Source organism: Haplochromis burtoni, unplaced genomic scaffold (genome assembly GCF_018398535.1).
Source record: "Haplochromis burtoni strain Fernald_Lab_line unplaced genomic scaffold, NCSU_Asbu1 Contig_316, whole genome shotgun sequence".
NCBI classification, from domain to species: domain Eukaryota; kingdom Metazoa; phylum Chordata; class Actinopteri; order Cichliformes; family Cichlidae; genus Haplochromis; species Haplochromis burtoni.
The window spans coordinates 109,852-124,133 of record NW_024582677.1 but is presented as its reverse complement, the minus strand read 5'-3'; the positions used below and the strand labels follow the sequence as shown (position 1 = coordinate 124,133).

Sequence of the window (14,282 nt, the reverse complement as noted above, 5' to 3'; positions counted from 1 at the left end):
CATAACCAAGTGGCCGGCATAGTGTACAGGAACATCTGTGCCGAGTATAACCTGGAAGTCCCGAGGTCAAAATGGGAGATGCCCCCAAGGGTGGTGGAGAATGACCGAGCTAAGATCCTGTGGGACTTCCAGATACAGACGGACAAAATGGTGGTGGCTAACCAACCGGACATAGTGGTGGTAGACAAACAGAAGAAGACGGCCGTAGTGATCGATGTAGCGGTTCCGAATGACAGCAATATCAGGAAGAAGGAACACGAGAAGCTGGAGAAATACCAAGGGCTCAGAGAAGAGCTCGAGAGGATGTGGAGGGTGAAGGTAACGTGGTCCCCGTGGTAATCGGAGCACTAGGTGCGGTGACTCCCAAGCTAGGCGAGTGGCTCCAGCAGATCCCGGAACAGCTAAGATACTGCGCAGGACCCTCAAGCTCCCAGGCCTCTGGTAGAGGACCCGAGCTTGAAGGATAAACCGCCCGCAGGGGCGTGCTGGGTGTTGTGTTTTGTTATGGTGTTTTGGTTTTATATATATATATTAGGGGTGCAACGATACTTGTATCGATATTGAACCGTTCGATACAGTGCTTTCGGTTCGGTACGCATATGTATCGAACAATCAAAATTTTAATTTATTTTATCAACTTTCCTTCTGACGATGCTTGTCTGTGTTGAGCGCTCAGTGGATCTGCGCTCGACAGTGCAGCCTAGGCGGAGTAGTCGAATGCAGATTCACTGAGCGCAGGGCAAGCTAGCAGACAGAAGTTAAGCTCTCCTTGCAACATGGCAAATTGAACCTCCCCCACCCTCATTCAGATCTGGCGTTTGGAACTATTTTGGTTTTCATGTGACGTATGACCCTGAAGGTAAGCGAGTCATGGACTAAAGTAAAACAGTATGTTGGATGTGCCACCAATGCTCAATTACATGGGTGGGAGCTAGTGTGTTAGCACAGTTAGCTCGTTAACGTGTTGGCCGTCCAGCCCCATGCACGGGGTGATCCGCGGTAGCTCGTTAACGGAGATTTGCCGTGTTGTGGCGTTAACGTCATTTCAACGAGATTTAGCTGACAGCACTAGTGGGAACACAACGAATATGACTGCACATTTACGCCGACATCATCCTAGTGCAAAGACAAGTGGAAGCAGACAAAAACAACAAGCACGCATGCTACAAACTTTACCCGAGTCATTTAGACAGCCGTTAGCACATGATTCTCCTTATGGGGACCTGATATGTTTAATATGCTGCTGAGAATATAGCCCAGAAGAAGCGTATAGTATAGCTTTTATTTTGGAAAGAGCCATTTCTCTGTAATAAACTCTCTTTTCCAAAGATGAGTGATTCCTCAATCAGATACAGGGCTCGCAATATCGCTAGCCCGACGTCCCGGGGCTAGCGATTTTTCCAGTCGGGCTACCAAAATCTATCTCTGCCCTGCGTCGCTTGTAGGAAGGAAAAATATATGTCAATGCTTTTGCATTCTTTCGAAATGTAGCTGGGTAATTATGTCATTGGCATCGGTGAGCCACTGTCAATATGTGACATATTGAAATCGCGTTTGAATTTGCGCTTGTTTTTTTGCTTTCACTTTGCAATCGCGCGAACTGTGTATAGAGAGCGACAGCACTGATCTGTGAGTGATGATAATTTGTGCACCAATTCCTCTGACATCGTCTTATAATCGTTAGCTTACTATGCAAACATGACAAGTGAAATCTCCCGCAGCAAGCTTAAACATGTGAGAGGTTGATCGCGCAGAGAATCGCTGAGCTTATGTGAGTGCGTGTGTAAAAGCAGCAGATATATATTTTAGTTCTGCTGAGCCAAATAAGACAGGTCAGGGTGAAGAAGTGACAGCCAAAGAAAAGCTTACCACAAAACGGAAAAGTTATGACAAATCAGACTATAAGGCAAAAAGAAAGTGCAGCTTTATGGTTTCATGGACAAAAGAATTTCTGTGGCTGCAATATGACGAGCTAAATAACCAGGGCTGCACATAAGTGGTCCGCAGGTGCGCATTCGCTGTCAAAATAAAAAACGGCACAAGATAAGAAGTTGCAACGCGTGTTTGCGTACATAAGATTTTCAGGAGGAGGACAGACATTTGTTTAGAACTCTTAAAGATGTCGAAGAAGCTCCTTTAAGCAATTACTGTGATGTTCCTCCACCTCCAAAGAAATGTCAGAAGGAGTCCGAACCACAAAAGAAGCACGTATTCTCGGAAAAGTGGTTGCAGGAGGTGAGCTGGCTTCAAACAAATGATGAACGCACAGAGATGTGGTGCGGAATGTGCCGTGAAAATTTAATAAATGACAAATTAAAAAGGCATGAACTATTTTTTTTTGTATCGAAAAAATATCGAACCGTGACACCAAAGTATACGAACCGAACCGTGAATTTTGTGTATTGTTGCACCCCTAATATATATATATATAGACAATTGTGAATGAACTGAAAATGTGATTAAAAGATAGATGTATATATATATATATATATATATATGTATATAGATAGATAGATAGATAGATAGATAGATATAGAATCACTGACTTTGTAGATCAATGAGATCATTGCATTACTGCATCTAGGGAGCTGGAGCAAGATGGATGTACTATATGAACAATCTGACAAAACAGGATGAAAACACATTGAAGAATTATAGTATCTTTGGTCACAGCTCCAAAACGGTGGTTCAGTGTTATGTAGTGAGAGAGGTTCAATATTGGTAATTTCACAAATTAAGAATGATCACAAAATGTGATTCCAGTTTTAACATACGCCTTCTAACAAACAAGCAACAGAAATGCACAGGCTGTTCAGAAGCTTGCTTGCACGATGTGTCCTCCAGCTGTTATGATAATGGAGCCAAAGACCATGTAGAATGAAAACGGATAGCTTAGGAATCGTAGCAGTGTGTTCCAGGCTGTGATACAGTGCGTGTTATCATTGTCTTTGTGTCTTACCCAAGTTTAGTCCATTTGCAACTTGGAAATAAATTTTAAGATTTCTGATATTTCCCTTTCTGTTTCCGCCTTAAAGTGGATACATGAGTTCAACTGACACTTTTCACATGTGGAGGAAAATACATTTATAACTGATATGAAGAGAGGACACTGACAATACACAGACAGATAAAACAGAGCTGAAAACACAGACCAACCACCCTCCTCCAAGTATCTGCACATTTAAAGGAAAAGCTGACAATGACTCCTGGTGGTGACCAGGAGTCATGTTTTCAGTTTTTCTTCTAATGATGTTCTTTGGATTGAATTTAGAAAATATATTTGGTTTTTATAGTTATCTTGAACAAAACAGAAATCATCACATTGTTTGGAGCAATTTTCCCAAAAAGATTTTTATGAAAACACACATGGAGAAAATAAAAATATTAAAAAGTATAATTTAACAAATAAACACTTGGGTTAGTGACTGGAAAGTAATGATAAAGTTTAAGATGTTACTATTTCAAAATAAAATCTCCACCACAATCAAACATTACAGTGAAGTGAATATGTTTGAAGAATGCCTGAAGTAGCTGTAACCTGTGACACAAAGGTGTACATTTGATAGTATGCAAGAAATCAAAACCTTTGCCTGTTATACTACAAGTACAAAATGTAATTGTGAATAAAGAAAAAATGTTCCCAGATCATTTTCACTTCACTAAAATGTTTCAGCTTAAATGAACTTCTGCATTTGCTGTGTATATGATTGAGTTACACACCACTGGGCACAAATGTTTGATGGGTCCTAGCACCTTACATGACTACTGCTTTCTTACACTGTCAATCCAAATACTGACGTCATTACTCTGGTCCAATCATCTTCTCGCTTGCCTTCTTTGACCCAATTAGCCTCTGCTTTGCATGGTTTAGATTGGTGCTCTCCATCATTCTTCCTTTCAGACTCCTCCTCATTGCTATCTCAGACACAGAGGAGTTCTGTCCTACCTCGATGAAAATACAAACTTCCTCGATCTAAATGACACAAAGTAAAGTTTGGGAGTTTGAGGCTCCCAGTGAGCAGAGGGTAATCCAATATAAATTCATCTACTTACCAAGTTTACACTGGGACATGTGTCTTTTTTAATTCTGTTTTTTGTAACAGTGGTGATTTGAGTTTAAAAAAATATGAATTAATGAAGTTTAGTTTAAGGTGGGACACAAAGATCGTGTAGTGACTTAGCCATTCATGGAAATACAACAATGTATAGTGTTGTGAAAAAGTACTTGTCCCCTTCTTTTCTTCATTTTTTGTGATTTTTGTCACAAAAATGACACGAGTAAGTACAAATTGTAGTTTTTTATGTTGATGGTTGATGATGATTTAATTTATTAAGGAAAAAAAGCTATCCAAACCTAACTGGCCATGTGTGAAAAAGTAATTGCCAGTGCCATCCTTGGCATAAAGAACTGCAATTAAGTGTGATAACCAGTTATGAGTCTTTCACATGGCTGTGGAGGAATTTTGGCCCACTCATTGAAGAATTGTTTTAATTTAACCACAATGGAGTGTTTTTGAGCATGAATGTCCTGTTTAAGGTCATGCCAAATCCTCTCAATCAGATTCAAGTCCAGATTGTGACTAGACCACTCCAAGACCTTTGTTTTGTTGTTTTAGCTATTCAGTGGGAAGTTTGCTGTTGTGTTTTGGATCATTGACCTGCTTCCTAAGCTGTGTGTACTTGAGCTTCAGAGCACGAATTGTTGGACACACAGTCCTTCAGGATTTTCTGGTATAGAGCAAAATTCATGGTGTGGTACCGTTTTTTACTTCAAGTCATGTTTCGATTGCTATTGCTTTATGCTATTATGCGTTTTAAACTAAACTACAGTGTAGTTAAACTAAACTAAATGACTGTAGTTTAGTTTAGTTAAGGTTAAACTAAACTAAACTTTAGCCCATCCTGGAAGACAGCAACAACCAGTTTACTGCCAACACTTACTTATCACTCATGCTTTCGCTTATGTCCAGATCTGTCCTGCTTCCACGGCATCTCCACACCAGACTAGCAGCTATTTATAAACACAATATTCTCAAAACATTTTGGGAATTTTTACTTTTACAGTGATCACTAAAATTCTCATTTTCTGTAAACAAATCATTTCATTAAAGCTGAAGAACAGCCAATAAAGTGTAATTTTCATATTGACAAGTAAATATATATTTTTTTAAAGTGAACTCTGAAACCAGAAAATTGAATATGAAAAGTTAAATTATTGACATGCGCAGTATTAGTTGGAATACATTTAGCTTTCAATAGTCCCTCTGTGCATTACAATAATGAATATATTATTTCATAATATTAAGTGATTTAAAAATGTCAAGACCTTGCTCACTGATTAGTATCTTCTTGTTTTTCATGATGTTCATTAAAATTAATTCATGTGGGTTGATCAGACTATTAGAAACTTAGTGTTTTAATTACCAACAGTTTAACTTCAGTGTAATCAACCAAAATCAGTTACTGCAGAGTGGTGGGGCTGCTTTCAAGGGTTCCCTTAATCACACGGATTTGTCACATATTTGTTTTGGATTTTTTTTTTAACATTTATTTTTTTCCCAAACGCCCCACTGACACAGCCCCAAGAGATCTGTGGTTCCTCCCGGGACTGCGTCAGGGGGCTTTTGCTTGTTAGGGAAAGGTGTGAAAGGGAGAGTGGCTAAACTGCTGGTGCAGAGTATCAGTGCATAATCTGGTTAAAATGACAGATTAAGGTTTAAAGAGATCTCTATCTATACAGTAGTATTCACAGTTGATTTTATGTAACTACATTATTGGTTACATTGTGCTGCAAAAGAAGCAACAGCATGACATTTTTATCAGGCAAGTTTTTCCAGCAGGCGATGGTGGAAAGAACGAAGGCGTGCCAAGATCTCCTCCAGAGTGGAAGGAGGAGTCAAAATACACAGCCTGAGAGAGAAGGGAAAAAGAAACACACCAACACAACATTAACATATACTACCTTGAAAAAGAACAGTCACATGAAAACTACTTACATTTTTAATGTGTTTAGATCACCAAGCATTTGACCTTTGGAATAGTGCCTGCATTTGCTCGATTTTACCAATTTTAAATAAATACAACAAAACTAAATAGAGCCCTACATTTCATAAAATTACAAATAAAGGATCCAGATTGTGTGCTAATTATTAGAACCTAATTATTAGTATCTGATTAACTAGTACTTAAATAGCATTTCTTGCACTTGCTCTAACTGAGCACTAGAAGCACTTTATTACAAGACGTTTCCCTATTCACACACATTCATATAATGCTTTAATCTGTACTAAAGTGTTAGCCAGTAAGTGTGGCTTCACAGAAAGATCTGTGAAACTGGTTTATTTTATTATATGTCTTTGTGTTGTTTCTGTGCTGCTAACCAACCAGGCTAGCAATAGCTGACAACTCTGTAATATGGCCACTTCTGGCTTTAAAAAAAAAAAACAACACAGCTAGGGACTTGAATGTTAACATTGAGGCTTCAGAGTGACAGTTCGTGGGTTAACTTAATCTTTTATATACAGTTTGCTATTTAAGATTTTTCAAAAAACCTCTTTAAATAATGCGGTAGGAATGAGAATGCAATTCCAATAAAATTAAGCAATTAGCAATCAAAAAAGACCCAAGTAAAAATGTTAATGAGATAATGGTCAGCACAACAGCATCAGCAAACTGTTTATTTTGTCTACAAATCATTCTCTACATTTTTTCACAATTTCACAAAATCACACATTTAGGGGACTAAGGGCTAATTAAAGATCTGACTAGAAACATAAAATAAAATTTTACCTGATGTGATAGTTTTTATCTTCCTGTCCATTCTCACAACCTGCCCCCACACAAATACCCTCTTCTCTCAGCAACCTCTGACAGTAAAGCACATCCGCCTTCACTTCCAGCCTCTGAAATTAAAGACAGTAAAACATTGTATCAATTTATGATTTTCACTGTTACATAAAAATGCAAGCAATTAAATGCTGGATTTTTAATGTTAACTTTTCTTTTTTTTTTTACTCATATATACTGCTCAAAAAATGAAAGGGAAAACTTGAAAAATCCTAACTTTTCCTGACTGAAATCCTTACTTTTGGTAACATTATAAATCTCGCTCATCCAAGTTGTGGGAGACAAAAAAATGCTTCTCCCGCTAAATTGATTCTTTCATTCACCCAAGTGACAGAAGAAGTGACTTGGGTGAGATCCAAGTGAAGAGAGACCTTTTTTTCTTCAGAGTGCATTTATGTTCCCAAACTGGGAAGTCTAATGTGATGTGGGGCAGTTTATAAGTTAATATAAACTGCAGTGGGTTTTTATTTTGACATTATTTTAATCTTAAAAGCAAAGCTGTAAAAACATACTGGATAAAATTTTACCCCTGAAATTTAAAAAAGTAGGAATGTAAAGTTCCCTGAAATTGAATTTAAAAAAAAACCCAGGCACACAATCAGAATAACATCCATATTTTTATCTTTGAAATCTCACCTTAGCCTCCTCTACGATGTGAGGTGGCAAGTGTACTCGGGGATAAAGAAAGAGTCCTGCCATTGATGGCTGACAGCTCATCCCTTCTACTCTATTCAGAAACTCACACGCCCGTTTAGCATTCTGGGAAAGAGTATCCTCAATATGATGAATCTCCTTTAAGAATAAAATAAAAATTATTGTAGGCTGGGGAGCTCCTTGAAAAACACTCATTTACTCAACTGCAGTTTTATTCAACATATTGTATCTCATATCCTCTTGGATGCTATGGCTCACTGGGTCATGCTGACGCTGCACCAATGCTGTAAATATTCACAAGACTTTGAATTCACCTAACAGAGTATATCAGGGAAAGGAACAATCCCCCTGCCAGTTTAACAGTTCAAGTGTTATTGGGATGTTTACATGCCTACATGCATTGAGTTGCTGCTATGTGATTGGCTGATTAGATATTTGCATTAATAGCTGAGTCAGTGTACCTTATAAAGCATCTGCTAAATGTACCGTGACAACATGTAATGTGGATGCCGTGGCTTATGATGATAAACCAACAGCAAATCTAATTTCTCTGCAGTTTCCTTTAGTTTTGTGAATGTGTTTATCCTTGTTAAGCTCCTTATTGCATTTTTCCTACAGCATAACTGTTTTGTCTCCATGATTACACTTTAATACAATGCATTTACCAGAGATCCTTTTTGATTAAATAGAGACGTTACCATAGGACAATCCCCTTACCTGGGTGTATGAGTTATAGGAAGAATCTTCAGGTCTAGGTGGATTAACACTAAGTTCCAGTGCCAGCTGTGGTAACACTGAAGCGCTGGAAATGACAGTTAAATACTTTTTCACTGCTGGGTCAATGTTGATTACCTCCATATATCCTCCTCTCAGACCACCCCTAAACAAAGCAAATGCAGAGTTTAATAAACAGCATTGATTAACACTGATGAATGCTCTATCATTCAGGAAAGGAAATTCCAAAAGGTTAATTGTATTGATCTGGACATTGTATTTTCAGAGGCAGAGAAAACGCTTCTCGAACTCATTCCAGTGACTCCTTCAGTCACTCAAACCAGTGACTGACTAGGATGAGTGACAGAATCAACTTTGTAGGGTGTTCTTATATTCCCGTCAGCAGTCGATTTGTATATTAAAAAAGGACCCTATCAAGATGCCAACCACTTTTATGCTCTGAAGCTTTAAGAAAAAGTCAATTTTAGAGTTATTATATTTGAAGGCAAAAGTGATCATATTTAGACATGAGTGTTCATTTATCAGCTAACAGTAGCAAGCTTGGTTAGAAAGTCCATAAACTGTACAAGTACATAGATATCTGTGAAATAGAGCTAACTAATAAGGACATTGGGATAATAGGGACAGTGACTAACACATGTTGAGGTTAGACATTGATCATGGAATGACACTCACTCTCCTATGTGGGCTGTGGAAATTGAATGGAAAGACACCAGCTCCATTGTCTCAGCATACGTTTTACCCATCTCAGACAGCACTTTCTTGTAGGAAATAAATTCTTTGTCCTGGCCATACACACTATCCTGGTGCACCTAGACAGTAGAAGTGAACATCAAAAGAAAAAGTGAAAAGTGAAAACCTGCACAACTCCTCCAAAGGGCAAGGGCTAAACTAAAACAATGAGGTTTTATATTTTAATTACTACGTGCTGACCTCGAGCTGCTTTTATAACAGCCCACTGCTTTCTGACCTTGGAACTATGATCTTGAAGGATTACATACTAAAATTGTGTATTTTATTGTCTTTACCCATATGGTTGGAGAAGAATTTGCTTATGTGTGATTTTCTGAAACATTATAGCATCATTGTGGTAATAAAAACTGTTGTATAGCTCTCTCCATGCCCTTTTTAATATGACATATTACTTAACATGGTTTCTTGAAGTCAACCTTGGATGCTAACAATGAAAGTTTGAAGACAATCTATAAAAAATTGTGGGTAATATAAGTTTTGTTTGTTTTTTTACATATTTTTATATTTGGTTTTCACTTGATTTTCACAAACATTAAGTCAGCTCGAGCTGTTACTGGTAGCTACCATCACACAAACTTTGTACATGATATTTTGAAAACTGTGGAGGTTAGACTGCTAACAAACAGGCAGGCAAAAACAGCCAGACTGATGATGTACTCTTTCTCTTTGAGGGGAGAGTAAACGTTATGCTTGTGGTCACCTCTTCAGCCAGTATGATGAGGCCATTGGTAGCAGCAAAGTGAATCACCTTCTCAATAGTTTCTCTGTCTTGCACGTAACCTACCAGGGGAAAAGTCACATTATTGAATGAGCTTCTATGAAGTAGCTGTAAACCACAAATCCACATGTGCAGTGCAAACTGCTAGAAAGAGACTCACATTTTAGTTTTTATTTAACTCTTAGGCTTTAAGACAGTTGACCTCTTAGCATGATATAGTTTTAAAAAGAGGACGAGGATTCTCTTAACGTATACACGAATATAGAATAGATCAAAAGCTGTGCAGGATGTACCAACAATGGGCTGCTCACCTGTAGGTTTTCCTGGGTTGCTGATGTATATGGCTTTGGGCTCACAGTGGACTCTTCCAGCCTCTAAAGCTCTATGCAGCTCATCCAGGTTTACAGCCCAGCCTTGTTCTTCAAAAAGACGGTATGGAACCAGTGCCAGCCCAGTCATGTCCAACAGCATGGGCAGAGTATGTGGACAGGGCATGGGGGTCAGCACACCTGTCTGAGTTTTGCCCTCTCCGCTGGTAAGCAGGTTCAAAAACACCTATAGTGCAAAAAATATGTTGTTTTTGTTATAATAATAATAATAATAATAATAATAATAATAGATGAAAATAGTGGGTAGTTTTGTGCATGATCAAAAGATGTGGTTGCAGCAAAGTGGTGAATTCACAGTAAGGAATGGTGTGGGACTGATACACAGTGGCGGTGGTGCTCATGGTCAGTGTTCGGTTACATCAAACATAGCAGAGATTAATTTTAATTTAAGCTGAAGAGAGTTGATTACAGCTTAGACTCATTCACTCAAGTCCTCCTTTATGCCAATTATATACTATGATAAAGACACTGTTAGTGTAGGAAATAGAAATCAGTCTAAATAGCTGGGGGTTTTTTGTTTTTCATTCACTGCTTGTATCCTAGATACAGATTCAAGCTAAGTACATTTGTATTCTCGTGTGCTATTATTTTTATATTAAGATACCAGCAGGTTCAGTTACCTTTGTATAAAAATAGATGGTAGAATTGTCCTTCAAGGAGCTACCTTTTACTTTCTTACTCTGAGTACATTTCAGAGTCTGCACTTGTTCACTTCTGCAACTTCTTAAGTGAAGAAGTTGCAGAAGTACGTTAACCCCTTAGCAGTCCTATTAGTCCCCTAAACCATCCAATGTCCCGTGGGCGGTACGTCCGACTGCTAACAGTTTAACTTTTACTGCATTTTACTTTTCCTTTTTCTTGGCTTTGCCAAGTGGTTACATTTCTGGTGGTTACAAGTTAAAGGAATGGTTGGCCTGTGTCTCACAATCAGGATTTAAAGTGTCTGTCAGAGTCCAGAGAATAATAATGATTTGCTAAGAAACACACCACATCACTCACAGATTACATCTGGTGGAACACCTTTCCAAGAATTGGCCAATTTTTAAGCATTTCTTAAGTAACTAATTATACAAAGCAGAAAGATATAGCTTTATTTAAAAAAGAAAACAAAAAGAAACCTTCATTAAAATGTTCAGTATAAAGTGTCACACCGACAAACTCTTCTGTAATCCAGTAGTTAAGATAATGTCTTCTGGATGAGAAGGCACGCCACCATCTCGCCTTGTTATAAATTCAGAAATGCTTTTCTGGACTTGTGGTAAACCACCGGAGGTTGTGGAGTATGAACCTGTCACAGGCAAAGTGATTAGACTGGCCAGCAGAAGCATTTATACTCACTTTGTGCATTGCTTGCAGATATAATTGTTTTTTCTCACCCACACTCCCTCCAGAACACATGTCCAGAAGCTTCTGTGCCCTTTGCCTGACATCCAGAGGAAGGCTTTTTTCTTTGAGGAGCTCAGGGTACAGACACACTGCCATAACCTAAGAAAGCAATCAGAAAGTGATGTGCTCAGGTTAACAGAGAAGTGCAGGTAAAATTCACAGATGATACATAAAACACCAACCTGGCGAATAAATGAGATAGGTGGCATTCCTGCCTTGTGTGGATCACCTGAGCTGACATCAATCACACTCTTGAAGGGTTTTTTTACACTCTGGAAAAATACATCAGTGTTTATCAATATTGACCGTTTTTTAAATTGACAGCTAAATTCTATCTATGCCAATCATGTACTTATCTCTTTAACCCTTTGACATTTGGTTTTCCCTTGGCTAATTTAAACTATACAGAGATAGAGAATGAATTCAATATTAACCATATATGACATAACCATAGCTTATACTTGTGGTTAAAAATGTACACTCATCCTCATCCATTTCCTTGACGTGGAGGTCAAGGAAATGCTGGCCTTTCAGGGGTTTTTTTTGAATAAGTAGAAGAATAAGAGAGCACAAGGGAAAAATAGTCTGATCTGTGGCCTTAATATTTATTTGGTTTTCAGACATTTCATTTGTAACTATCAAGTTACTATATATATATATATACCACAGGTGGATATAATCCTTTGACAAAAGAGGATAAGCTGCAGATGTGTGGTTGACCAAATTGAATGACTACTATTTACTATTAAACTGCTAACAATGACTCATAATTTATACTGTCTCTCAACTTCTTTACAGCTGACTCACCTTTGCAATCTGCTCTGAGATGCATGCTGCTAGACCCTGCAGGTTCACTGGGGCTCGGATCCCACGCACCCTGGGATTCACGTCCTGCACAGTGCTCATCTCTCCTGATTCAACTGTCTAACTGATCAAGGTCCAGTGAGAGGCCTGGAAATACACTCAGGAGGCGGGTACTTTGTAATTAGAATACCCGCCTCCTGATGAGTCTGGTCTTTAAGAGAAGACGGTGTCAGATTATTCAGCAGCTTTTAAATTCAGATTTAGAAAAGAGCAAATGAGGAGAAACTAATACGGAAGAAATATACTCTTTCCTTCAAAGTTGCTGCTGACTGGTACACTCCAGGCTAATCACAGGTTGCCAGTGGTAACGCAATAGTGTTATCTGATTATATCTGAAGTTTTTGTGCCTTAATTGTTAAACTGCCTTTAATATCTGAAATTGTCCATATGACTTTTTCAACTGTGACACTTTTTGTATAAATAAAGCTTAAAAATGAATTTTACATACTTGGATATCAGCATATGTTTGAATCGGAATCCTTTGTAGTTTTTCTGCAGTCTGTTCATTTTGTTCGCTTTTAAATGTTTACCAGAGAAGTCTACTATTCTTAGAACTTGAACTTGTTCGTTTAAGACTTTTCCTACTTTAAAAACAAAAGAAATGTTTTAACCTTGTGACAAGCAGCACAGTCTGGAGTTTAAATATAAAACTAACTGCTTGTTACTGACTGACATAATGGGCCTTAAGTTCAAAAGTATAATCATACAGCAAAATAAGATCTTTTATTATTCCTTGGTGTAATAACGTTTTAAAGAGTTAGTACAAGCAGATATTGTCATGCCTTTTTAAAAAACTGAATATATTTTAATCTGGGAGTATTTCCTGTAATTATATCTATTGTCGCTCTATGAATTATGTTAACTTTGCAGCTTTCTTCTTGTTTGATGGCAGATACTCCCTTCACCCTGGCCAAAAAGCCTAAAATGACCAAAGAAAAGTGGGAAACAGCTAAACATGAGAGGTTTTTAGACAAAATTGGTGTTTTTTTTCCATTGATTAGGCACTTTTTCCAGCCAAGAGTGATACCATATAGGCCCTATAGCTGCAGAAAAGGCTAACATTGTTATCTTTTTACAAAAAAACCAGCTAAACATAAGAGGTTTTTGGACAAAGTGTGTGTTCTCCATTCTTTAAGCACCAGTTCGAGCACCGTTTAAGCACCGGCACCATTTCAAAAGTACCGGTTTGGTACTGGTATTGGATAAAACCTAAACGATACCCATCCCTAGTGCTCAGTGTGTCTGGTTTTGCTTCCCCTTGTCTCATTAGGTCTGATTCATCCCAGCTATCTTACCACCTGTTTCCATCCTCTCGTTGTCCTGCTTGTGTATTTAAGTCCCGTGTTCCTTCCTGTTAGCTGTTATGTTGTACCTTCACTATACTGTGTTTCTTCCCTCCGCATTCCCACTTAATTCCTAGTTGTCAGTTCCTCATTTATTTTGTAGTGTTTTAGTTTGAGTTTTTTACTTTCAAGTTTTCTTTTTGTATTTGTAGTAAGTTATTTACAGCGAAATAAAAGCTGCTTCCTTTAGTTCATTCCTCTGTGTCCTGCGAGTCCTGCATTTGAATCCAATATCCTGCTTGCACACAAAACATGACATTAATCGTATGCTAATTGTTGCCTACCTACCGAGCTATGGTTAAGATAAGGTAAACACATTAGAAGAGCAAAGATGGAGGATGAGTGTTAGAAGGATGAGAAAATAAACTTTTTTCAGTAAAAGTTAATGTGAGAATCCCTGATAGGCAGAGACAAATGCAATCATATAGTAAAACAGACGCTGAAAATGGACCAGACTTCAGTCAAGACAACATCTGAGATCCATCCACAACACAAGGTTAATTAAGCTCCATTCTGTCCATGTAATCTTTCAGATATACACAGCAAATTCAAAAGTGTTAAATTTTTTGGTGTTAATAGTCTTCTTGCAAAAGT

General features: G+C 38.0%; 1 protein-coding gene across 1 annotated transcript; it reads right to left on the bottom strand.

Moving 5' to 3' along the window:
* Positions 1 to 2,891: 2,891 nt before the first annotated feature.
* On the bottom strand, positions 2,892 to 12,538 carry LOC102311478 (alanine aminotransferase 2). The gene is made up of 11 exons (XM_005951010.2): positions 12,289 to 12,538; positions 11,664 to 11,753; positions 11,472 to 11,580; positions 11,247 to 11,383; positions 10,018 to 10,261; positions 9,689 to 9,768; positions 8,911 to 9,047; positions 8,218 to 8,380; positions 7,483 to 7,638; positions 6,790 to 6,902; positions 2,892 to 5,910 (listed from the first exon to the last, which is right to left on the bottom strand). The coding sequence occupies exons 1-11, from the start codon at positions 12,385 to 12,387 to the stop codon at positions 5,820 to 5,822; spliced, it is 1,419 nt and encodes a 472-aa protein (XP_005951072.1). The 5' UTR covers positions 12,388 to 12,538; the 3' UTR covers positions 2,892 to 5,819.
* Positions 12,539 to 14,282: the final 1,744 nt, after the last annotated feature.

Coding starts and splice junctions, on each gene's coding strand:
- LOC102311478 (XM_005951010.2), bottom strand. CDS start 12,387: ATGAGCACTGTGCAGGACGTGAATCCCAGGGTGCGTGGGATCCGAGCC. Junction 10,262..11,246: donor GATTACAGAAGAGTTTGTCG/GTGTGACACTTT, acceptor TTTGCACTATAG/GTGTTTTTGAACCTGCTTAC. Junction 7,639..8,217: donor CCTATAACTCATACACCCAG/GTAAGGGGATTG, acceptor TTATTCTTAAAG/GAGATTCATCATATTGAGGA.